At 49.8% G+C, this 26,346-nt stretch overlaps 1 protein-coding gene across 1 annotated transcript in view; it reads left to right on the top strand.

Moving 5' to 3' along the window:
* Nucleotides 1-26,346, top strand: part of LOC140417854 (uncharacterized) — a 98,891-nt gene that overhangs the window by 2,085 nt on the left and 70,460 nt on the right. Inside the window, exon 2 of the mRNA XM_072501298.1 lies at nucleotides 188-1,147. Within this exon, the coding sequence (XP_072357399.1) occupies nucleotides 188-1,147 (960 nt within the window). The remainder of the gene's footprint in view (nucleotides 1-187; nucleotides 1,148-26,346) is intronic.

Raw genomic sequence — 26,346 nt, 5'->3', positions numbered from 1 at the left:
TCACCTCTTTCTCCTCCCAAAGAGGTCAATTGGGTTTTATAACAATTCAACCATTTTCATGGTCACTTTTTCCAAGTGTCGGCCCCACAAGTGACCAGATTCATTCAGTTCAATTTCACAACCTGCCTTTATGTTTTTGTGGGTTCTCTCTCACTCCCTATTTTCTGTTTTTAAATCCGTTTCACAGGGTGTTCGAAGTGGAGGCTTCAAAGTCTGGAAACTCAAACCAAGCACCAGACTCCTCAGTTTATCGTATCCTGAATATCAACGTACTTTGAACATGGAAGGAAAAAACATTGTTCACAGTGGAGGGAAACCGTACACGTGTTGTGTGTGTGGACGAGGATTTGCTCAATCATCGGGCCTCACAAGCCACAAATGCAGTCACACTGAGGAGAAACCGTGGAAATGTGCGGACTGTGGGAAAGGATTCACTTACCCATCCCAGCTGGAAACTCATCGACGCAGTCACACTGGGGAGAGACCATTCACCTGCTCCAAGTGTGGGAAGGGATTCACTCATTTAACAGCCCTGCAGAGTCACCAGCGAGTTCACACTGGGGAGAGACCGTTCACCTGCTCCAAGTGTGGGAAGGGATTCATTCAGTCATCCGACTTGCAGAGACACCAGCGAGTTCACATTGGGGAGAGACCGTTTCAATGTCCAGACTGCGGGAAGTGCTACAAAAGTTCTGGGAATCTGATGTGCCATCAACGTGTTCACACTGATGAGAGACCATTTAGGTGCTCTGATTGCGGGACTGGGTTCAGACACTCATCTCACCTCACTGTACATCAGCGAGTTCACACTGGGGAGAGACCATTCACCTGCTCCAAGTGTGGGAAGAGATTCACTCAGTTATCCCACCTGCTGAATCACCAGCGAGTTCACACTGATGAGAGACCGTTTCAATGTCCAGACTGTGGGAAGTGCTATAAAAGTTCTGGGGAACTAATGAGCCATCAACGTGTTCACACTGAGGAGAAACCGTTCAGGTGCTCTCACTGCGGGACTGGGTTCAGACGATCATCTGACCTCACTGAACACCAGCGAACTCACACTGGAGAGAGACCATTCACCTGCTCTCAGTGTGGGAAGGGATTCACTCAGTCATCCTCCCTGCTGAGACACCAACGAGGCCACAAGTAATGACAGTGATTGGATTTTGCTGTTTCTCACATTCAGGACAGAACCATGTTCATTTGGGTCTCTTTCTGCTGATAACAAACTCCAGCCCATTTACAGGGGCTAATATTCTGGCTAAAAGTCAAATAAATTAGATTTGTGTTAAATATGCAGTGTGTTAATGGTAAAAGGTGCGATTTATGAGCATGGGGAGAAGGCCAGTAGAATGCTTGCGCAGCAACTGAGGAAGAGGGAAGCGGCCATGGAAGTAGGGAGGGTTGTGGATGGGGAAGGTAATCTAGTGGGTGACCCGGCAGGGCTGAACAAGGTCTTCAGCGACTTTTATAGGAAGCTGTACACTTCGGAACCACCCGGGGGACCTGGGGGGATGAGGCGATTCCTGGACGGACTGACCTTCCCAAGAGTGGGGAGGGGGTTGGTGGATGGACTGGGGGCCCTGGTCAGGATTGAAGAGGTATTGGGGGGCCTGAGGGTCATGCAGCCGGGTAAAGCCCTGGTGCTGGACGGGTATCCGGTGGAGTTTTACAAAAGATTTGCCGGGATAGTGGGGCCGGTGCTGGTCAGGGTCTTCAACGAGACAAGAGACAGAGGGAGTTTACCCCCGACGATGTCGCAGGCCACCATCTTGCTCATTCTGAAACGGTATAAGGACCCGGAGGCTTGTGGGTCACACAGGCCGACCTCTCTGATCAACGTAGATGCCAAGTTACTGGCCAAGAGTTTGGTGACCAGAATTGAGGACTGTGTACCGGATGTAATTGTGGAGGATCAAACCGGGTTTGTAAAGGGGAGGCAGCTGGTGGCCAACATAAGAAAGCTGCTCAACGTGATTATGATGCCCCCGGAGAGTAGGGAGGTAGAGATAGTGGTAGCCATGGATGCTGAAAAGGCTTTTGACCGGGTCGATTGGGAGTGGGAGGCACTAGGACGGTTCGGGTTCGGGGTGGGGGTCATCGACTGGGTTAGGCTATTGTATCAGGCCCCGGAGGCGAGTGTAAGGATGAACAGGACGACATCGGATTACTTTAGACTGCAACGTGGGACAAGACGGGGCTGCCCTCTCTCCCCACTACTGTTTGCACTGGCCATAGAGCCGCTGGCAATTGCACTGAGAGCTTCTAGGGGCTGGAAAGGGCTGGTCCGGGGGAGAGTGGAACCAGAGTCTCGTTATACACGGATGATCTGCTGTTATATGTATCAGACCCAATGGTGGGATGACCGGTATTATGGCAACCGTTCAGGCTGGTGGGAGAGAGTTTCCGATATTTGGGGATTCAGTTGGCACGGGACTGGGGTTGGTTGCATAAGCTCAACCTGTCCCGACTGGTGGAACGAGTGAGGGAGGAGGTCCAGAGGTGGGATGCGCTTCCGCTGTCATTGGCGGGGAGGGTGCAGACTGTTAAAATGATTCTCCCGCGGTTCTTGTTTGTTTTTCAGTGTCTCTCCATCTTTATTTGTGGTCCTTCATTAAGAAACTGAATAAAATTATTCTGGGATTTGTATGGGCAGGGATGTCCCCACGGGTGAAGAGGGCGATGCTTAAAAGGAGCAGAGAAGAAGGGGGGCTGGCATTGCCGAACTTCAACTATTTATTTACGGGCAGCACGGTAGCCTTGTGGATAGCACAATTGCTTCACAGCTCCAGGGTCCCAGGTTCGATTCCAGCTTGGGTCACTGTCTGTGCGGAGTCTGCACGTCCTCCCTGTGCGTGCGTGGGTTTCCTCCGGGTGCTCCGGTTTCCTCCCACAGTCCAAAGATGTGCAGGTTAGGTGGATTGGCCATGATGAATTGCCCTTAGTGTCCAAAATTGCCCTTAGTGTTGGCTAGGGTTACTGGGTTATAGGGATAGGGTGGCGGTGTTGACCTTGGGTAGGGTGCTCTTTCCAAGAGCCAGTGCAGACTCGATGGGCCGAATGGCCTCCTTCTGCACTGTAAATTCTATGATAATCTATGAAACTCTTACTGGGCGGCCAACATAGTGATGATAAGGAAATGGATGGTGGGTGCGGGGTCGGTTTGGAATCAGATGGAGGCTGCTTCGTGAAGGGGCACTAGCTTAGCAGCCCTGGTCACGGCACCTCTGCCGCTTCCGCCGGCACGGTACTCCACCAGCCTGATAGCGGTGGTGGCTCTTCGGATCTGGGGCCACTGGAGGAGGCATGTAGGGGAGGTAAGAGCATTGGTGTGGACCCCAATCTGCGGCAACCACCGATTTGCCCCAGAGAACATGAACGGGGGGATATCGACTGTGAAGGAGGGCGGGGATTGTGAGGATGGGGGATGTGTTCCTGGAAGGGAGCTTTCCGAGCATGAGGGCGCTGGAGGAGAGGTTTGGGCTGACGAGAGGGAACGACTGTAGATACTTGCAGGTGAGGGATTTTGTACGCAGACTGGTGCCGTCCTTCCCATGTCTCCCGCCGAAGGGGAGGCAGGACAGGGTAGTTTCTAGGGGAGAGGCGGGAGAGGGTAGAGTTTCAGATGTCTACAAGGAACTAATGGGAGCTGAGGAAACGCAGACCGAGGACCTGAAACTTAAGTGGGAGGAGGAGCTTGGGGAGGGAGCTGGAGGACGGTATTTGGGCAGATGCCCTGAGCAGAGTAAACCTGACCGCAACATGCGCCAGGCTCAGCCTGATCCGGTTTAAGGTCGTGCACCGGGCCCACATGACGGTGGCCCAGGTGAGCAGATTCTACGGGCTGGAGGACAAGTGTGCTAGATGCGCCGGAGGGCCGGCTAACCATGTACACATGTTCTGATCGTGCCTTAAACGTGCGGTATTGGCAGGGATTCGCAGATGTCATGTCCCGGGTATTGAAAACTGGGGTGGTAATGAGCCCGGAGGTGGCAATCTTTGGGGTTTCGGAAGACCCAGGAGTCCAGGAAGAGAGGGAGGCCGACGTTCTGGCCTTTGCTTCCCTGGTAGCCCGGCGACGAATACTGTTAGCATGGAGGGACTCAAGGCCCCCGAGGGCTGAGGTATGGCTATCGGACATGAATAGCTTTCTTCGCCTAGAGAAAGTCAAGTTCGCCGTGAGAGGTTCGCTATTAGGGTTCGCCCGAAGGTGGCAGCCATTTATTGACTTCTTCGCAGAGGAGTAAGCGTCAGCAGGAGAGGGTGGCGGGGGGTGGCTAGGGTAGAGTAGAGTAGAGTAGGGGGATATTGAGGCAGGTCCGTGCGTGAACAGAGCCGTGGTTTGCACTATGTTTAATTTGTAATTTGTGTCTTGACTTTTTTTTTGTACTGTACAATGTCACTTTTTCTATATGCCTAAAATACCTTAATAAAAATTGTTTGTTTAAAAAAAAATAAGCAGTGTGTTGAAACATTGTTTTTAACAAACAATTTTAATTAGGTATTTTTCGGCCTTGTAAACAGAGGAATTCCAGCACGAGAAAACAAAAGGGCTGTACAGTAAACAAAGTACATAGTGCAATTGCCGTAGCCCACCCCACCCAGAGCCGCCTAAATGACCCCCTATACCACATTCCCCTAACCCCCACGCCGCCCCTGCTGATGATTAATTCTCTGCAAAGAAGTCAATGAATGGTTGCCACCTCCGGGCGAACCCTAACAACGACCCTGTCAAGGCGAACTTGATTTTCTCCAAGCCCAGGAAACTCGCCATGTCTGACAGCCAGGCTTCCGACTTCAGGGGCTTCGAGTCCCTCCAAGCTAGAAGTATCCGTCTCCGGGCGACCAGGGAAGCAAAGGCCAAGACGTCGGCCTCTTTCTCCCCCTGGACTTCCTGGGCCACTGAAACCCCAAAAATCACCACCTCTGGACTAATTGCCACCCTTGTGTTCAATACTCTAGACATGACGTCCTCGAACCCCTGATATTATCTCAGAAGTTTTGGACACGCCCAAAGCATGTGGACATGGTCTGCCGGTCCTCTCAGACACTTTACACACCTGTCCTCCACGCCGAAGAATCTGCTCATCCGGGACACTGTCATGTGGGCCCGGTGGACGACCTGAAATTGAATCAGGCCAAGCCTGGCACATGTTGCAGTCCCATTAACCCTGCTCAGCACGTCCACCACAGGCCTTCCTCAATCTTCCCTCCCAACTCCTCGTCCCATTTATGCCTCAGCTCCTCGGTCTGCATCTCCTCTGCTCCCATGAGCTCCTTGTAAATTATCCGAGACACTTCCCTCTCCCACTAGACACTACCCTATCTTGGATCCCGCTTAGTAGCAAGAGTGGAAAAGATGGATCTGGCTGTGACAATATTGAATTCTTTACCCGTCAGTCTGGCCTCAATAAAACTCGAGATGGATTTGTAGGCATAGTATTATTTATTTTTAACCAACTTGCAAGTCTGACTTGCTTCATAATGAGCCTCAGAACACAAGGTTTCTTCTGAAACCCTAGGAGCCGAGTGCTATCCGAGACAAAGGAATCTCTACAAATACATTCAAATGGCATCAAGTTTCACATACAAGATTCCTATAGGCCATCCTATACACCTCCTGACCTGGCCATATATCCTGATTGGCTCACTTCTCATTCCTTAACCCTGGGCCTCTTGTTACCCAGCATCCTTTTCCCATCCTCCACCAGACACCCCTCCCTCCTTCCTTGCCATGCTTTCTGAAATCCTTTGTCTGTGAACTCAGTACTATTAGACTGATCACATCCACATTACTGTAACTAATATTTGAACTATCTATTTTATATCACATTCGTTTGTTCAATTCCTCAATCCCTCCTTTTATCATTTCATGATGACCTATCTGTCCAACCCGTAGCTATGGCCCCTCATCTAAGAAGATTTGTTGCTGCATTTCCAATTCCTGTTGCAGCACTCCGTCATCCGCTGCACCCTCGTGGATCCTAACAGCCAAGATTCTAGGGGCGTCTATCCGTTCCAGTGCACCCTGCATTTTACCCATCACGCATTTAAGGATGGCCAGGCCCACAAAGATGCAGCCGGGTGCCACTGCTAAATACATGGCCATATTTATCAACCAGTCCTTCCAACCTCCGAATCTCCAGTTACCCAACGAGCCAGGGTCCTGCATTCCATCCAGGTGATCCCGTATGCGATCCATAAATTTAGTGATGTTAGCGGTTAGGTCTTGAACTCCCATGATACACTTGCCCTGCACTTATGGCGCATACCCCACCCTCACGGGCCAGAAGATAGTCAAGAGCATACCGGTTCTCTTTTGGGAAGTCTCATTCCAGGTGTGATTCTGGTGTACCCCATCCATACCTTTATCCAGGACTTGACATTTACTTTTTCAGCTTGCTTTGCCAACTGCTCGGCCCAAGATCGCAAGAAAGTGCAAAGTGTGATGAACTCAGCTCAATGCATTACACAAGCTTGCCACATGCATATTGATTTTGTATACAACTCCCGCTGCCTCAGGAAGGCAGACAGCATTATCAGAGACTCCTCCCACCCAGGCAGTGCCTTCTTCCAGATCCTTCCATCAGGCAGAAGGTACAGAAGTCTGAAGACCCGAACATCCAGACATATGAACAGCTTCTTCCCCACAGCTACTAGACTCCTCAACGACTCCCCCTCGGACTGATCCGTTCCCTGTAAGAACGCTATTCACGACGTCCTGTGCTGCTCTTGCTCGTGTATTTGCTTTGTTTGGCCCCATGTTCCACACTGTAACCAATCACTGTTTGTCAATATACCATTTGTCAATGTTCTCTGTCGATTATTCACTTTGTCTACTAAGTACGGACTGTGTACGTTCCCTTGGCCGCAGAAAAATACTTTTCACTGTACTTCAGAACATGTGACAAGAAATCAAATCAATCAATTATTGTTTTCCTGATGTATAACCGCTGACGTATTAACATCGTTTTCCAGGATAAATATCAAGAAAAAACAAGATTGCGTTTGTCACCTTCAATTTAGGTTTCTGGGAGAGAATATTTAACATTGTGTTTTGATGTGTATTTCAATAAACCCACTCAGTAGTTCTAAATTGGAGTGAACAAAATCCGTCAGCAGGGGGCGGCAAGCAGCAGTTTGCTAATTAGAAATTAGATCAATGCCAAAGCCAATAGGAATGGTATCCTGAGTGATGTCACAATGGGCCTGGCCCCTGCAGTGTGTGGGTGGAACAATGAGCTGAACAGAGCCCGGGTTCCCGCTCTCCTCTCAATCTCTGCCTCATCCCATTCACATTCACTGAGAGATTCAGTCAGACATGTCTCTGTTAATACTGGCGACGCTGTGGGACAGTAAGTATACGATTAGGTTCATCATTGGGGGACTAGAGGACTGGGAAATCTTTAGGGGGCAACAGAAAGCTACTAAAAAAGCTATAAAGAAGAATAAGATAGATTATGAGAGTAAACTTGCTCAGAATATAAAACAGATAGTAAAAGTTTCTACAAATACATAAAACAAAAAAGAGTGGCTAAGGTAAATATTGGTCCTTTAGAGGATGAGAAGGGAGATTTAATAATGGGAGATGAGGAAATGGCTGAGGAACTGAACAGGTTTTTTGGGTCAGTCTTCACAGTGGAAGACACAAATAACATGCCAGTGACTGATGGAAATGAGGCTATGACAGGTGAGGACCTTGAGAGGATTGATATCACCAAGGAGGTAGTGATGGGCAAGCTAATGGGGCTAAAGGTAGACAAGTCTCCTGGCCCTGATGGAATGCATCCCAGAGTGCTAAAAGAGATGGCTAGGGAAATTGCAAATGCACTAGTGATAATTTACCAAAATTCACTAGACTCTGGGGTGGTCCCGGCGGATTGGAAATTAGCAAACGTGACACCACTGTTTAAAAAAGGAGGTAGGCAGAAAGTGGGTAATTATAGGCCAATGAGCTTAACTTCGGTAGTAGGGAAGATGCTGGAATCTATCATCAAGGAAGAAATAGCGAGGCATCTGGATGGAAATTGTCCCATTGGACAGACGCAGCATGGGTTCATAAAGGGCAGGTCGTGCCTAACTAATTTACTGGAATTTCTTGAGGACATTAACAGTGCGGTAGATAACGGGGAGCCAATGGATGTGGTATATCTGGATTTCCAGAAAGCCTTTGACAAGGTGCCACACAAAAGGTTGTTGCATAAGATAAAGATGCATGGCATTAAGGGGAAAGTAGTAGCATGGATAGAGGATTGGTTAATTAATAGAAAGCAAAGAGTGGGGATTAATGGGTGTTTCTCTGGTTGGCAATCAGCAGCGAGTGGTGTCCCTCAGGGATCAGTGTTGGGCCCACAACTGTTCACAATTTACATAAATGATTTGGAGTTGGGGATCAAGGGCAATGTGTCCAAGTTTGCAGACGACACTAAGATAAGTGGTAAAGCAAAAAGTGCAGAGGATACTGGAAGTCTGCAGAGGGATTTGGATAGGCTAAGTGAATGGGCTAGGGTCTGGCAGATGGAATACAATGTTGACAAATGTGAGGTTATCCATTTTGGTAAGAATAACGGCAAAAGGGATTATTATTTAAATGATAAAATATTAAAACATGCTGCTGTGCAGAGAGACCTGGGTGTGCTAGTGCATGAGTCGCAGAAAGTTAGTTTTCAGGTGCAACAGGTGATTAAGAAGGCAAATGGAATTTTGTCCTTCATTGCTAGAGGGATGGAGTTTCAGACTAGGGAGGTTATGCTGCAATTGTATAAGGTGTTAGTGAGGCCACAGCTGGAGTATTGTGTTCAGTTTTGGTCTCCTTACTTGAGAAAGGACGTACTGGCACTGGAGGGTGTGCAGAGGAGATTCACTCGATTAATCCCAGAGCTGAAGGGGTTGGATTACGAGGAGAGGTTGAGTAGACTGGGACTGTACTCATTGGAATTTAGAAGGATGAGGGGGGATCTTATAGAAACATATAGGATTATGAAGGGAATAGATAGGATAGATGCGGGCAGGTTGTTTCCACTGGCGGGTGAAAGCAGAACTAGGGGGCATAGCCTCAAAATAAGGGGAAGTAGATTTAGGACTGAGTTTAGGAGAAACTTCTTCACCCAAAGGGTTGTGAATCTATGGAATTCCTTGCCCAGTGAAGCAGTAGAGGCTCCTTCATTAAATGTTTTTAAGATAAAGATAGATAGTTTTTTGAAGAATAAAGGGATTAAGGGTTATGGTGTTCGGGCCGGAAAGTGGAGCTGAGTCCACAAAAGATCAGCCATGATCTCATTGAATGGCGGAGCAGGCGCGAGGGGCCAGATGGCCTACTCCTGCTCCTAGTTCTTATGTTTTTATTATGTTCTTATGACAGTTTAGCATATTGATTGCAAAGTGTTTGCACTAAACTTTAATATCGTTAACGATAAGATATATCCATATTATGTGCAGCTTGGCAAATGAGAGTTTACACACTCAGGTCTCGATAGACACACGTTTCGCTTTATTCTCTTTAATCTCGTGCTCTTTTGTTCATCTACTTTCACAGGCGGATTATGTGCAGCGAATCAGTCTCCAGTGACATTAACTATTAGAAGGATGTTCAGCGCAGTTAATTTGCGAGTATACAGATCAGGTTATAAGCACTATGCAATGGTATCGGCAGAAACAGGCACAGCCTCCAATTTGCATAATTTACAAAGTAGCAGGACTGAAGAAAGATGAAATCTTAGGACGATATCTGGCGACTGATGATGAGTCGACAAAGTCTGGTTACCTGAATATAAGCGCCCTGAATGTGGCGGGCGGAGAGGTTTATTACTATACAGGGAGGCACAGTGTCAGATAAAAGACAAAAACTCGTACAACAACCTCCGCGACTATTTTTTTCTCGGCTGAGTGTTTTTGATGCCTCTAACTGCGAAATGAGTTCGTTACCGTGTTCTCAGTGAACAAAACTAACAGGTTTATATAAGACACATTTGAATTCTGTCTTTATCCTTGGCCACATGAACAGAAAGCCGGTATAGGACACGCTGAGAATTATCTCCATGATCCGAGTTATATCACCTCGGTAATTATTTCGGAGCTTACCTTGAATATTGATGTTCCAACAGAGGCGATCCAGGAGTAGTGAGTCTATTACTTGTTGCGGCAACAGAACACAGGCTGTGTCAAAGTCTGGGATGGATTCTAACACATGGAATAGACAACGTCCCTTTGAACATAGACTTACCATTATCAGAAACGGCCGTGGAGAGAACACGGTGTCTAATGTAGACTTAAGTAGAAAAAGAATAAACGGAGATCAGAAACAGATTTCACTTCGGGCGACTGAGGGACGTTTTCCAGCGACAGTGTTACAAAAAGGTCCGTCTCAGCAGCTTTTTGCAGAGCTAACCGCTGTTCCACCGCAGCCCAATGATGCTTTAGCATCTGAACCTGGGGAACTGGCTGTCAGTGAATCTAAAGAACCCGAACAGAGATCTAGTCAGTATCCTGATAAGAATACAGGTTTCATTGTTAGGCACGGGGTAGGAATGGCCCCGGTCATCTGGTTATTGTCAGGGGGAAGAATTGGACTGTGAATTGTGTCAGAAAACATTCAACCAGAAGGTAAATAAACATTGAGGTAATTCTGAGCTCCCGGCTTGTTACCAGCAAAATACTCTAGCCAAATAGACACCATGTGTCGGCTGTGGTCTGAGAGACCTACAAACTGAGAGTGTAAATGGAGAAAGGATTTCATCTTGCTTTCGAAAGACATGACAAGATCACAAAACGGCAAAACGTGAGTGAAAGCGCCATAAATTGATTTGTGAAATTGATTTACAGTATAGCTGCAAGTTTTTTAAAAAACTAACTAATAACATTCCTCAGCTGCTGCTCACCTGTTATTGTTGGGTGTTGTGTTTTTGGATTGGATTGGATTTGTTTCTTGTCACGTGTACCGAGGTACAGTGAAAAGTATTTTTCTGCAAGCAGCTCAACAGATCATTGTGGTGGTATGTATTAGGGGTCATGTGGGACCTGTGAAGCCGAGATGCTATTGGCTGACAGATCCCGGGTCCTGGTTGGATCTGCCGACTTCTGGCTCCGCCCTGAAGGCGGAGTATAAGAACCCGAGCTTCTCCCCGCAGCTTCATTCTGTTGCTGAGCTGCTGGGGACAAGCATCGCTTAATAAAGCCTGGATCGACTTCATCACTTCTCGTCTCTCGTAAGTCATTGTGCGCTACAATTTATTAAGCGAGCTTAAAACACTATGGAGCTCCGGATCGCCCCGGAATGCCTGCGGATCAGCCCCCACGCAGCGAACTCGGCAGCAGTATTCAAACACTGGCAAGCATGCTTTGAAGGCTACCTCCGAATGGCTCCCGGCCGGATCACAGAAGACCAGAAAATGCAGGTCCTGCATTCGAGGGTAAGCCCGGAAATTTACCCTCTCATAGAAGACGCAGAGGATTTCCCGACGGCGCTCGCATTGCTAAAGGGCATCTACGTTCGGCCTGTTAGCCAGGTCTACGCGCGCCACCAACTCGCAACGAGACGGCAAAGTCCCGGAGAATCGCTAGAGGAATTCTACGCCGCGCTGCTAATTTTGGGGGGGCCCGCTGCTATTTCTGCGGACAAGCAAAACACCCCCGGCAGCGCTGCTCGGCCTGCACAGCTATTTGTAAAAGCTGCGGCAAAAAGGGCCATTACGCGGCAGTGTGCCGGTCCCGGGGGGTCGCCGCAATCCCCGGAGAAGAACGAGCCCAGCACATCCCAAACACCCCCCCAACCCCCCCCCAGCGCCCCATGTGCGACCCGCGGGCGCCGCCATTTTGGGTCCCGGGCACCATGAGGGGAGGATGGGCGCCGCCATCTTGTGACCCCCCAGCCACGTGCGATTCATGGGGGTGGCCATTTTGTCCACCCCCGACCACGTGCGATCCATGGGGCGGCCATTTTGTCCACCCCAGGCCGCGTGCGATTCATGGACCACCATCTTGGTTGACATCAAAGGACCCCAGCATCGACGGCTCCACGGGGTCCGAAGAAGACGCCGCGACACTACTACCACGACTGGCTTCGGTGACACTGGATCAATCGCGGTCCCGGATGCTCCAGACGACGACAACAACGGTGCTGGTCAACGGATACGAGATGCCATGCCTGATCGACTCCGGGAGCACTGAAAGTTTTATTCACCCAGACACGGTAAGACGCTGTTTTCTGATCATCCATCCAAGCACGCAAAAGATTTCCCTAGCTGCAGGATCCCATTCCGTAGAGATCAAAGGGTTCTGCATCGCAAACCTAACGGTGCAAGGGAAGGAGTTTAAGAACTATAGGCTCTACGTCCTTCCCCAACTCTGTGCGCCCACATTACTGGGATTAGATTTCCAGTGTAACCTGCAGAGCCTAACATTCCAATTCGGCAGCCCAATACCCCCACTCACTATCTGCGGCCTCGCAACTCTCAAGGTTGAACCGCCGTCCTTGTTTGCAAACCTCACCCCGGATTGCAAACCCGTCGCCACTAGGAGCAGACGGTACAGCGCCCAGGACCGGATATTTATTCGATCTGAAGTCCAGCGGTTGCTGAAGGCATAATCCAGGCCAGCAATAGTCCCTGGAGAGCCCAGGTGGTAGTAGTAAAGACCGGGGAGAAGCAAAGGATGGTCGTAGACTATAGTCAGACCATCAACAGGTACACGCAGCTAGATGCGTACCCTTTCCCCGCATATCCGACATGGTCAATCGGATTGCCCAGTATAAGGTCTTTTCCACCGTGGACCTCAAGTCCGCCTACCACCAGCTCCCCATCCGCCCAGGTGACGGCAAGTACACCGCCTTCGAGGCAGACGGGCGTCTATACCACTTCCTAAGGGTCCCGTTTGGCATCACGAACGGGGTCTCGGTCTTCCAACGGGAGATGGACCGAATGGTTGATCAGCACGGGTTGCAGGCCACATTCCCGTATCTCGACAACGTAACCATCTGCGGCCATGATCAGCAGGACCATGACGCCAACCTCCAAAAGTTCCTCCAGACCGCTAACGCCCTGAACCTCACATATAACGAGGAAAAATGCGTTTTTAGCACAAACCGGTTGGCCATCCTGGGATACGTAGTGCGCAATGGAATAATAGGCCCTGACCCCGAACGCATGCGCCCCCTTATGGAATTCCCCCTCCCCCACTGCTACAAAGCCCTGAAACGTTGCCTGGGTTTCTTTTCATATTACGCCCAGTGGGTCCCCCAGTACGCAGACCAGGCCCGCCCGCTAATACAGTCCACTACCTTCCCCCTGTCGACAGAGGCTCGCCAGGCCTTCAGCCGCATCAAAGCGGATATCGCAAAGGCCACGATGCGCGCCATCGATGAGTCCCTCCCCTTCCAGGTCGAGAGCGACGCATCCGACGTAGCTCTGGCGGCCACCCTTAACCAAGCGGGCAGACCCGTGGCCTTTTTCTCCCGGACCCTCCATGCCTCAGAAATCCGCCACTCCTCAGTGGAAAAGGAAGCCCAAGCCATAGTGGAAACTGTGCGACATTGGAGGCATTACCTGGCCGGGAGGAGATTCACTCTCCTCACCGACCAACGGTCGGTAGCCTTCATGTTCGATAATGCACAGCGGGGTAAAATTAAGAATGACAAGATCCTAAGGTGGAGGATCGTGCTCTCCGCCTTCAACTATGAGATCTTGTATCGTCCCGGAAAGCTGAACGAGCCGTCCGATGCCCTATCCCGCGGCACATGTGCCAACGCACAAATAGACCGCCTCCAAGCCCTCCACGAGGACCTCTGCCACCCGGGGGTCACTCGATTCTACCATTTCGTAAAGTCCCGCAACCTCCCCTACTCTGTGGAGGAGGTCCGTACAGTCACCAGGAACTGCCACATCGGCGCAGAGTGCAAACCGCACATTTTCAGGCCGGATAGAGCGCCCCTGATCAAGGCTTCCCGCCCCTTTGAACGCCTCAGTTTGGATTTCAAAGGGCCCCTCCCCTCCACCGACCGCAACGCATACTTCCTGAACGTTCTGGACGAGTACTCTCGTTTCCCCTTCGCCATCCCCTGCCCCGACATGACAGCGGCCACAGTCATTAAAGCCCTTGGCACCATATTCACACTGTTCGGTTGCCCCGCGTATATCCATAGCGACAGGGGGTCCTCCTTCATGAGTGACGAGCTGCGCCAGTTCCTGCTCAGCAAGGGCATAGCCTCGAGCAGGACGACCAGCGACAACCCCCGGGGGAACGGGCAAGTAGAGAGGGAGAATGGCACGGTCTGGAAAACCGTCCTACTGGCCCTACGGTCCAGGGATCTCCCAGTTTCCCGGTGGCAGGAGGTCCTCCCGGACGCTCTGCACTCCATCCGGTCGCTGCTGTGTACCACCACTAACCAAACGCCTCATGAGCGCCTCCTTGTCTTCCCCAGGAAGTCCTCCTCCGGAACGTCGCTGCCGACCTGGCTGGTGGCCCCAGGACCCATCTTGCTCCGGAAACATGTGCGGGCGCACAAATCGGACCCGTTGGTCGAGAGGTTTCACCTTCTCCACGCGAACCCGCAGTACGCCTACGTGGCGTACCCCGACGGCCGACAGGACACGGTCTCCCTGCGGGACCTGGCGCCCACCGGAAACACACACACACCCCCGACACCGATCATCCCCTCCCTGCCACTGGCGCACCCCGCGACCGCCCCTTTCCCGGGGGGGATCGGTCCTCCTCCCGTGCCCGCCCAGGAGTAAGACAGGAATAAACAGCGAAACGCTCCCGGAGACGACAACGCCCGAGCAAGCACCTGCACCACCACCGGGGCTGAGGCGATCGACGAGGAAGACCAGACCGCCCGCTTGACTCGGGGAATCCGCATGACACCAAGAATGTTGTTGTAACAAAAAAAAAATGTTTTTTGCTCATATTGTAAATAGTTCTCACAAACTTGTACATAGCCCAGTGTAGGGCTAAAGCTGTAGTAACAGTTTCCGAAATTTGTTCCAGGGCCAGCCTTGTAAACCCCTACCACCATGCGAAGCACCACCCCGCCGGGTTCCTTTTTAACAAGGGGTGAATGTGGTGGTATGTATTAGGGGTCATTGTGCACTACAATCTTTTTTTTTTTTTGAAATATATGTTATTAAAGTTTTTCGATCAAAAAGAATTTTCCATTTTTACAACTTTGTAACAAAATGTACATTGACCGTTATTTAAACAATATATTAAACTAACAAGTGCAGAAAAAGAGCAAGAAAAGAGAAATAATAATACTGAAAAAATAAATATAAACAACTAGCATGGAAAGAAAAGAACAAGAAACCCAAACACCGAATACACCCCCCCCCCTCCCCTGGGTTGCTGCTGCTGTCTTTCCTGTTTTCCCTTATCGCTCTGCGAGATAGTCAAGAAACGGTTGCCACCGCCTGGTGAACCCTTGAGCCGAACCTCTCAGTGCGTATTTTATTCGCTCCAATTTTATGAACCCTGCCATGTCGTTTGTCCAGGCCTCCACGCCCGGGGGTTTGGCTTCTTTCCACATAAGTAGAATCCTTCGCCGGGCTACTAGGGACGCAAAGACCAAAACATCGGCCTCTCTCGCCTCCTGCACTCCCAGCTCTTCTGCAACCCCAAATATAGCTAACACCCAGCTCGGTTCGACCCAGACCCCCACCACCTTTGAGATCACTCTTGCCACACCCACCCAGAACCCATGCAATACCGGACATGACCAAAACATGTGGGTGTGGTTCGCCGGGCTTCCCGCGCACCTCCCGCACCTATCCTCCACTCCAAAAAATCTACTCAGCCTTGCTCCCGTCATATGTGCCCTGTGTAGAACCTTGAATTGGATCAGGCTAAGCCTGGCATACGAGGACGAGGAATTTACCCTACTTAGGGCATCTGCCCACAGCCCCACCTCAATCTCTTCCCCCAGCTCCTCCTCCCATTTACCCTTCAGCTCCTCTACCATCGTCTCCCCCTCGTCTCTCATTTCCCTGTATATATCGGACACTTTACCTTCACCGACCCATGCCCCCGAAATCACTCTGTCCTGGATCCCTTGCGCCGGGAGCTGCGGAAATTCCCTCACCTGTTGCCTCGCAAATGCCCTCACTTGCATATATCGGAAGGCATTCCCAGGTGGCAACCCGTATTTTTCTACCAATGCTCCCAAACTCGCGAACGACCCGTCCAAGAACAAGTCCTTCAACTTCCCAACTCCTGCTCGCTGCCAAGATTGGAATCCCCCATCTATCCTCCCCGGGACAACCTGTGATTGTTCCTTATCGGGGACCACACCGAGGCACCCGTCACTCCCCTATGTCGTCTCCACTGCCCCCAAATCTTCAAAGTCGCCACCACTACTGGGTGTGTGGTGTATTTTTTCGGGGGGAATGGTAACGGCGCCGTCGCCAGTGCTTTTAAACTTGTTCCCTTACAGGACGCCATCTCCAGCCTTTTCCACGCCGCCCCTTTTTCTTCCCTCATCCACTTACATATCATAGACACGTTGGCGGCCCAATAATAGTCACTCCGACTCGGCAGTGCCAGTCCCCCTCTGTCCCTACTGCGCTGCAGGGACCCCCTCTTTACCCTCGGGGTCTTTCCAGCCCCCACAAAGCTCATAATACTCCTGTCCACTTTCTTGAAAAAGGCCTTTGTAATCAGTATGGGGAGGCACTGAAACACGAAAAGAAACCTCGGGAGGACCACCATTTTAACCGCCTGTACTCTACCCGCCAATGACAGGGGCACCATGTCCCACCTCTTAAAGTCCTCCTCCATCTGCTCTACCAGTCGCGTCAAGTTAAGTTTATGCAAGGTTCCCCAGTTCCTGGCCACCTGGATCCCTAGATATCGAAAATCCCTTGCTGCTCTCCTCAGCGGCAGATCGTCTATCTCCCTGCCCTGTTCCCCGAGGTGCATCACAAAAAGTTCCCTCTTTCCCATATTCAATTTATATCCCGAGAACTCTCCCAACTCCCTGAGTGTCAGCATTATCTCTGGCATCCCCTCCACTGGGTCCGCCACATATAGCAGCAAATCATCCGCATATAATGACACCCGATGTTCCTCTCCTCCTCTGAGCACCCCCCTCCACTTCTTAGAGCCCCTCAGTGCTATGGCCAATGGCTCGATTGCCAACGCGAACAGTAACGGGGACAGGGGGCACCCGTGTCTTGTGCTCCTATGTAATCGGAAATAGTCGGATCGTTGCCTATTTGTAACCACGCTTGCCACCGGGGCCCCGTACAGGAGCTGAACCCATCTGATGAACCCCTCTCCAAATCCAAATCTCTTCAGTACCTCCCACAGGTAGTCCCCCTCCACTCTATCAAATGCCTTCTCTGCATCCATCGCCACCACTATCTCCGCCTCCCCCTCCGGTGGGGACATCATCATCACCCCCAGCAACCTTCGTATATTGGCATTCAATTGCCTCCCTTTAACAAACCCTGTCTGGTCGTAATGTACCACCCCTGGGACACAGTCCTCTATCCTTGTCGCCATCACTTTGGCCAGTAACTTGGCATCTACATTTAGGAGGGAGATGGGCCTGTATGACCCGCACTGCAGCGGGTCTTTGTCTCGTTTCAGGATCAACGATATCGTCGCCTCCGACATTGTCGGGGGTAGTGTCCCCCTTTCCTTAGCCTCATTGAAGGTTCTCGTCAGGAGTGGGGCCAGTAGGTCCACATATTTCCTGTAAAATTCCACCGGGAACCCATCTGGTCCCGGGGCCTTTCCTGCCTGCATGTTCCCAATTCCTTTAATCACCTCCTCCACCTCGATCTGCGCTCCCAAATCTGCCACCTCCTGCTCCTCAACCCTCGGGATCTCCAACTGGTCCAGGAAGTGTACTCAGAGAGCATTTTAAGGGTCAACCAGCTGACTGTGGATCTGGAGTCACATGTAGGCCAGACAAGGGAAGGATAGATTTCCTTCACTGAAGGACATGAGTGAACCAACAATCGACAATGGTTTCAGGGTCTTTGGTCAACTTTAAATGAATTCAAATTTTACCTTCTCCCTCATAGGCAGCAAGTTTCAGGTCATTGCCGCTCGCTGTGTAAAAACATATCGAACATAGAACAGTACAGCACAGTACAGGCCCTTCGGCCCACGATGTTGTGCCGACTATTTATCCTAATCTAAGGTCAACCAAACCTACACTCCTTCAATTTACTGCAGTCCATGTGCCTGTCCAAGAGTCGCTTAAGTGTCCCTAATGACTCAACTCCACCACCTCTGCTGGCAGTGTATTCCACGCAACCACCACTCTGTGTAAAGAACCTACCTCTGACATCTCCCCGTACCTTCCTCCAATCACCTTAAAATTATGTCCCCTCGTGACAGCCATTTCCGCCCTGGGGAAAGTCTCTGGCTCTCCACTCTATCCATGCCTCTCATCACCTTGTACACCTCTATCAAGTCACCTCTCTTCCTTCTTCGCTTCAGTGAGAAAAGCCCTAGCTCCCTTAACCTTTCTTCATAAGACATGCCCCTCCAGTCCAGGCAGCATCTTTGTTAGTCTTCTCTGTACCCTCTCCAAAGCATCCACATCCTTCCTATAATGAGGCGACCAGAACTGGACACAATATTCCAAGTTTTATAAAGCTTCAACAAAGCCTCACGGCTCTGAAACTCAATCCCCCTGTAAATGAAAGCCAACACACCATACGCCTTCTTAACAACCCTATCAACCTGGGTGGCAACTTTGCAGGATCTATGTACGTAGACAACAAGATCGCTCTGTTCCTCCACACTTCCAAGAATCCTGCCTTTAACCCTGTATTCAGCATTCAAATTCGACCTTCCAAAATGAATCACTTCACATTTATCGAGGTTGAATGCCATCTGCCACTTCTCAGCCCAGCTCTGCGTCCTGTCAATGTCCTGTTGTAACCTGCAATAGCCCTCAACACTAGCTAAAACGCCACCAACCTTAGTGTCTTCGGCAAACTTATTAACCCACCCTTCCACTTCCTCATCCAAGTCATTGAAAAACTACAAAGAGCAGAGGTCCCAGCACGGATCCCTGCGGGACACCATTGGTCACCGACCTCCAGGCGGAATACTTTCCATCCACTACCACTCGCTGTCTTCTTTCGGCCAGCCAATTCTGTATCCAGACAGCCAAATTTCCCTGTATCCCATGTCGCCTAACTTTCTGAATGAGCCTACCATGGGGAACCTTATCAAATGCCTGACTGAAATCCATATACACCACATCCACTGCCCGACCTTCATCAATGTGTCTCGTCACATCCTCAAACAATTCAATGAGGCTTGTGAGGCATAACCTACCCCTCAAAAGCCATGCTGACTATCTTTAGTCATACTATGTTTTCCTAAATAATCATCAAATCCTATTTCTCAGAATCCTTTCCAACATTTTGCTCACCACAGACGTAAGACTGATGGGTCTGTAATTCCCAGGGATTACCCTATTCCCTTTCTTGAACAAGGGAACAACATTTGCCTCCCTACAATCATCCGGTACTACTCCAGTGGAGAGTGAGGACACAAAGATCATCGCTAACGGCTCAGCAATCTCCTCCCTCGCTTCCCGTAGTAACCTTGGGTAAATCCCGTCAGGCCCAGGGAACTTATCTATCCTGATGCTTTTCAAAATTTCCAGCACATCCTCCTGTTTAATATCAACCTCTTTGAGTCTATTAACCTGGTTCACATTGTTCTCATGAGCAACAAGGTCCCTCTTGTGAATATTGAAGCAAAGTATTCATTTAGTGCCTCCCCCATCTCCTCAGACTCCAGGCACAAGTTCCCTCCACTATCCCTGATTGGCCCTACTCTAGTTCCCATTCCCCTGCCAAATTAGTTTAAACCCTCCCGAAGACTACTAGAAAATCTCCCTCCCAGGATATTGATGCCCCTCTGGTTCAGATGCAACCCGTCCTGCTTGTACAGGTCCCACCTTCCCCAGAATGCGCTCCAATTATCCAAATACCTGAAGCCCTCCCTCCTACACCATTCCTGCAGCCACGTGTTCAGCTGCACTCTCTCCCTATTCCTAGCTTCGCTATCACGTGGCACCGGCAACAAACCAGAGATGACAACTCTGTCTGTCCTGGCTTTTAACTTCCAGCCTAACTCCCTAAACTCATTTATTACCTCCACACCCCTTTTCCTACCTACGTCGTTGGTACCAATGTGCACCACGACTTCTGGCTGCTCCCGCTCCCCCTTAAGGATCCTGAAGACACGATCCGAGACATCCCTGGCCCCCGGGAGGCAACATACCTTCCGGGAGTCTCGCTCGTGACCACAGAATCTCCTATCTATTCCCCTAACCATTGAATCTCCTACAACTATTGCTGTTCTATTCTCCCCCCCTTCCCTTCTGAGCCCCAGAGCCAGACTCAGTGCCAGAGACCTGGCGCTAGGGCCTTCCCCTGGTAGGTCATCCCCCCCAACAGCATCCAAAACGGTATACTTGTTTTGAAGGGGAACGGCCATGAGGGATCCCTGCACTGTCTGCCTGTTTTTTTTTTCCCCTGACTGTAACCCAGCTATTCTTGTCCTGTACCTTGGGTGTGGTTACCTACCTGTAGCTCTTCTCTATCACCCCCTCTGCCTCCCGGATGATCCAAAGTTCATCCAGCTTCAGCTCCAGTTCCCTAACTTGGTCTTTGAGGAGCTGGAGTTGGGTGCACTTCCCGCAGGTATAGTCAGCGGGGACACCGGTGGTATCCCTCACCACCCACATCCTACAGGAGGAGCATGCAACTGGCCTAGCCTCCATCCCCTCTTACCTTACAGAATATAGCTGCCCTGTGGACCAATTGGATCTCCGCCCTCCGACTCTGCTCCCAGTCAGCTGCACTCTCTGTAAACTGCTGGCTCTCTTCTCACTCTTTGCGGAAATGTAGGAAACAAAATGAAAGGAGCACCTTACTCCCTCCTCACCTAACTCTCTGTCACCAAACTCTCACTATAGCACTCAAATGCACCAAATTCAGCACTCCCTCAGTCACCAAACTCTCACTATAGCACTCAAATGCACCAAATTCAGCACTCAGTGCAAACAAAGTCTGCACTGTAGGGGATCACTTTTATACTGTGAATCTAGCCTCTGAAAACTGGCCTAATCCAATTAACTAATTAACAAGCTCCAGCTGCAAGTGCCTACAAGTAGAAGCTTTGTTTAAAGCTGATTGAAAATTCACCTTCTTCTAAACCAAACAGCAACTTTTAAGTTAATTAACTAAAGAAAAGAAAGTCTAGACTTTAGATAAAAATGAAGCCTTATACTCCCTCAGTCACCAAACGCTCACTATAGCACTCAAATGCACCAAATTCAGCACTCAGTGCAAACTTCTCTTGTCATCCAAGGCTCCTTCATCTTACCATTCCTTCCTCGTCTCACTGGGACAAAACTATTCAGCACTCGCAGCAAGTGCTCCTTAAACATCCCCCACATTACTGTTGTGCATTTCCCCCAAGAACAAATGTTCACAATTTATGCTCCTCAGCTCCTGTCTAATAGCTGTATAATTTCCCCTCCCCCAATTAAACACCTTCCCATATTGTCTGTTCCTATCCCTCTCAATGACTCTGGTAAAGGTCAAGGAGTTGTGGTCACTGTCACCAAAATGCTCTCTTACCGAGACATCTAACACCTGGCCTGGTTCGTTGCCGAGCACCAAGTCCAATATGCCCCCCCCCCCCCCCCTAGTCGGCCTATCTACATATTGAGTCAGGAATCCTTCCTGTACATACCTGACAAAATCTGCTCCATCCAAACCATTTGCACTAAGGAGGTTCCAGTCAATATTAGGGAAGTTGAAGTCACCCATGACAACAACTCTGTTACTTCTGCACCTTTCCAAGATCTGCTGCAGTAATGTTTCCGTAATGGCCACAACATCGCCGATCAACATACTGATCCATGCTCTAAGTTCATCTCCCTTATTCCTGACACTCCTTACATTGAAACAGACGCACTTTGACCCATTCCGCTGAGTGCAACTTTGCCCTATCAACTGTCTATCCTTCCTCACCGACTCGCTGCATACGATTTCTGCCTGTTCAACAGCTACCCTGTCCTCTGATCCATAGCTCTGGTTCCCATCCTCCTGCCAAACTAGTTTAAATCCTCCTGAACAGCTCCAGAAAACCACCCACCCAAGACAGTTTATGTGCAATCCGTCCTTCATGCACAAGTCCCACCTTCCCCAGAAGCTATCCCAGTGATCCACATATCTGAAGCCTTCCCTCCTGCACCAGCCTTGTAGCCACGTGTTCAGCTGCACTCGCTCTCTGTTCCTTGCCTCACTTGCACGTGGCACCAGTAGCAATCCTGAGATCACTACTCTGCTTGTCCTGCTCTTTAGCTGTCAACCTAACTCCCTAAAATCACTTTTTAAATCCTCATCCCTTTTCTCAGCTATGTCATTGGTGCCTATGTGCACCACGACTTCTGGTTGCTCCCCCTCCCCCTTAAGAATCCTGTAGACTCGATCCAAGATATCCCTGGCCCTGGCACCCGGGAGGCAACATACCTTCCGGGAGTCTCGTTCGTGACCACAGAACCTCCTATCAGTTCCCCTAACCATTGAGTCTCCTACCACTATTGCTTTTCTATTCTCCCCCTTCCCTTCTGAGCCACAGAGGCGGGCTCAGTGGCAGAGACCTGGCTGCTAGGGCCTCCCCTGGTAGCATCCAAAACGTTATACTTGTTTTGAACGCACGAGGGATCCCTGCATTGTCTGCCCGTTCCTTTTCCTTCCCCTGACTGTAACCCAGCTACTCTTGTCCTGCACCTTGGGTGTGGCTACCTCCCTGTAACTCCTCTCTATCACCAACTCTGCCTCCCGGACGATCCGAAGTTCATCCAGCTCCAGTTCCCTAACGCAGTCTCTGAGGAGCTGGAGTTGGATGCACTTACCGCAGGTGTGCCGGTGTCCCTCACCACCCACATCCTACAGGAGGAGCAAACAACTGCCCTAGCTTCCATCCCCTCTGATCTGAATTCCCAAAGAGATTTAAAGGGGAAAAAAAAGATTAAACATGCGTTAGGCCCTTAAAAATAAAATACATATATACTGCTGCTACTCTCTCAAGTGAAGCCTCTAAAATTGGTGATTCTGCTAAACGATACAAAGATAGCTTGCTGCCCCCAAAAAACAAAACAAACACAAATAAAATAATTTAAAAAAATTAAAAACCCAAAATCAAACAACTGTTATCTTCTAGAATGTCGCTGCCCTGTGAACCAACTGGAACTCTGCCCTCCGACGCTGCTCCCAGGCAGCTGCTCTCCCAGCTCCCTTTACACATTTTGAGGAAATGTCGGAAATTAAATGAAAGGAGCACCTTGCTCCCTCCTCACCGAACTCCCTCACTCACCAAACTCTCACTTTAACTCCACATACCTGTCTACCCCTGATGCACGCGACCTGGTTCAGTGGACGAATGTAATGTCCTTCCAGCAGTTCCATGGCTTTATCATAGTTCGCCGCCCCTTCGATCAGGGGGTAGATCGCCGGGCTGACCCGCGAGCGTAGGAGGTGTATCTTCTGCCTTTCCGTGGGGGTGTCGGCAGCCGTATCGAGGTAGCTCTGGAAGCATGCCAGCCAATGCTTAAAAATCGCGGCAGAGTTTTCTGCGTGCGGGCTGAGCTGAAGGCACGCCGGCTTGATGCGGAGGTCCATCCTTCAAAAGTACTTATCTGATTAAATTGATGCACAATCAATACACTTGAGACCACGAGGAGTCATATCGATTCAGCTTTAATCAGATAGAACTGTACCCAGCAGCGATGTTACAGAAATGGAGGCTGCTGGGACGGCATCTGTTCTTATACCCCGCCTCTCAGGGCGGGGCTATGTACATTGCCCAATGGTAGACCCCGCGGTCTAGCCAATGGTCATTCCTCTCTCAGGTACTGCAATACCTGGTATTACCACAACCCCGATAACCTTTCACCCCCTTGCTCATCAAGAATCTATCCAGCTCTGCCTTAAAAATATTCAAGGTCTCTGCTTCCACTGCCTTTTAAGGACGTGAGTTCCAAAGTCTTACAACCCTCAAGAGAATAAAAAATCCTCATCTCCATCTGAAATGGATGCCCTCGTTCTAGATTCTCCCACAAGAGAAACATCCTCTCCACATCCACCCTGTCAAGACCCCTCAGGATCTTATATCGTTCAATCCAGGTTTTACCCAAAACTTTAAATCTGTGTCCCGGCTGCGTGTACGATCAGTGAATGGAAACAGAGTTTCTTTGTCCACCCGATGGAAATCTGGCATAATCTTGTGTCCCTGAATCAAATCTCCCCTCAACCTCCTTTGCTGGAACCATTCTGGTAAATCTCCTCTGCACCTTCTCCAAGAACCTTCATATTCTTCCTGAAGAGTGGTGACCAGAGCTTTATAAAGATTCATAGAATAGAATTAGAACCATAGAATTCCTACAGTGCAGAAGGCCATTTGGCCCATCGAGGCTGCACTGATTCTCTGAAAGGGCACCCTGCCTAGGCCCACACCCCTGTCCCTGTAACCCCATAGCCCCACCGAACCTGCACATCCCTGGACACTAAGGGGCAATTTATCAAGGCCAATCCACCTAACTTGCCCTTCTTTGGACTGATGGAGAAATCCTGAGCACTGGGTGGAAAGCAACGCAGACACGGGGAGAAATTGCAAACTCCACACAGACAGTCACCAAGGCCGGAATTGAACCCGGGTCCCTGGCGCTGTGAGGCAGCAGTGCTAACCACCGTGCCACCAGAAGCAACGTTTTGGTATCAAGATTACTGTTTATGAATAAAAGCAAATTACTGCAGATGCTGGAATCTGAAACCAAGAGAAAATGCTGGAAAACCTCAGCAGGTCTGGCAGCATCTGTTGGGAGAGAAAAGAGCTAACAAAGGGTCAGCGGACTCGAAACGTTAGCTCTTTTCTCTCCCTACAGATGCTGCCAGACCTGCTGAGCTTTTCTAGCATTTTCTCTTTGGTTACTGTTTATGAAACTCAAGATGAAATGAATGAATGAATGAAACAAAATGAAAATCGCTTATTGTCACAAGGAGGCTTCAAATGAAGTTACTGTGAAAAGCCCCTAGTCGCCACATTCCGGCGCCTGTTCGAGGAGGCTGGTATGGGAATTGAACCGTGCTGCTGGCCTGCCTTAGTCTGCTTTCAAAACCAGCGATTTAGCCCTGTGCTAAACAGACATTTGAATTGATGTAACTTAAAAAGCTTCAGACCACAATCTATCTCTCTCCTCCCAAAGAGGCCAGTTGGGTTTTTATGACAATCCAGCAGTTTTCATGGTTACTTTTTCCCAGTGCCGTCCCCACAAATGACCAGATTCATTCAGCTCAATTTCACAACCTGCCTTTGTGTTTTGTGGGTTCTCTCTCATTCCCTATTTTCTGTTTTAAATCAGTTTCACAGGGTGTTCGAAGGGGAAGATTCAAAGTCCGGAAACTCAAACCAAGCATCACATCAGGATCTGACAGAGTCCTCAATTTATCATATCCTGAATATCATCGTACTTTGAACATGGAAGGAAAAAGCATCGTTCACAGTGCGGGGAAACCGTACACGTGTTGTGTGTGTGGACGAGGATACAGTCAATCATCAGGTCTCACAAGCCACAAATGCAGTCGCACTGAGGAGAAACCGTGGAAATGTGGGGACTGTGGGAAAGGATTCACTGCCCCATCCCAGCTGGAAACTCATCGACGCAGTCACACTGGGGAGAGACCATTCACCTGCTCACAGTGTGGGAAGGGATTCACTGAGTCATCCGGCCTGTCCGCACACCAGCGAGTTCACACTGGGGAGAGACATTCCCCTGCTCCAAGTGTGGGATGGGATTCACTAAGTCATCCCACCTGCTGAGTCACCAGCGAATTCACACTGGGGAGAGGCTGTTCACCTGCGCCAAGTGTGGGAAGGGATTCACTCAGTCATCCAACCTGCAGAAGCACCAGCGAGTTCACACTGATGAGAGACCGTTTCAATGTACAGACTGCGGGAAGTTCTATAAAGGTTCTGGGGAACTGATGGTCCATCAACGTGTTCACACTGATGAGAGACCGTTCAGGTGCTCTCACTGCGGACTGGATTCAGACATTCATCTCAGCTCACTGTACATCAGCGAGTTCACACTGGGGAGAGGCCATTCGCCTGCTCCAAGTGTGGGAAGGGATTCACCACTTCATCCCACCTGCTGAGACACCAACGAGGCCACAAGTAACCATAGTGATTGGATTTTGCTGCTCCTCACATTCAGGACTGAACCATGTTCATTTGGGTCTCTTTCTGCTGATAACAAACTCCAGCCCATTTACAGGGGCTAATATTCTGTGTAACAGTCAAATAAATTAAACTTGT

The sequence above is a fragment of the Scyliorhinus torazame genome, chromosome 5, assembly GCF_047496885.1.
Source record: "Scyliorhinus torazame isolate Kashiwa2021f chromosome 5, sScyTor2.1, whole genome shotgun sequence".
Lineage (NCBI taxonomy): Eukaryota > Metazoa > Chordata > Chondrichthyes > Carcharhiniformes > Scyliorhinidae > Scyliorhinus > Scyliorhinus torazame.
Note: the sequence above shows the minus strand (reverse complement) of the source record. Positions and strands in the feature narration are given on the sequence as shown.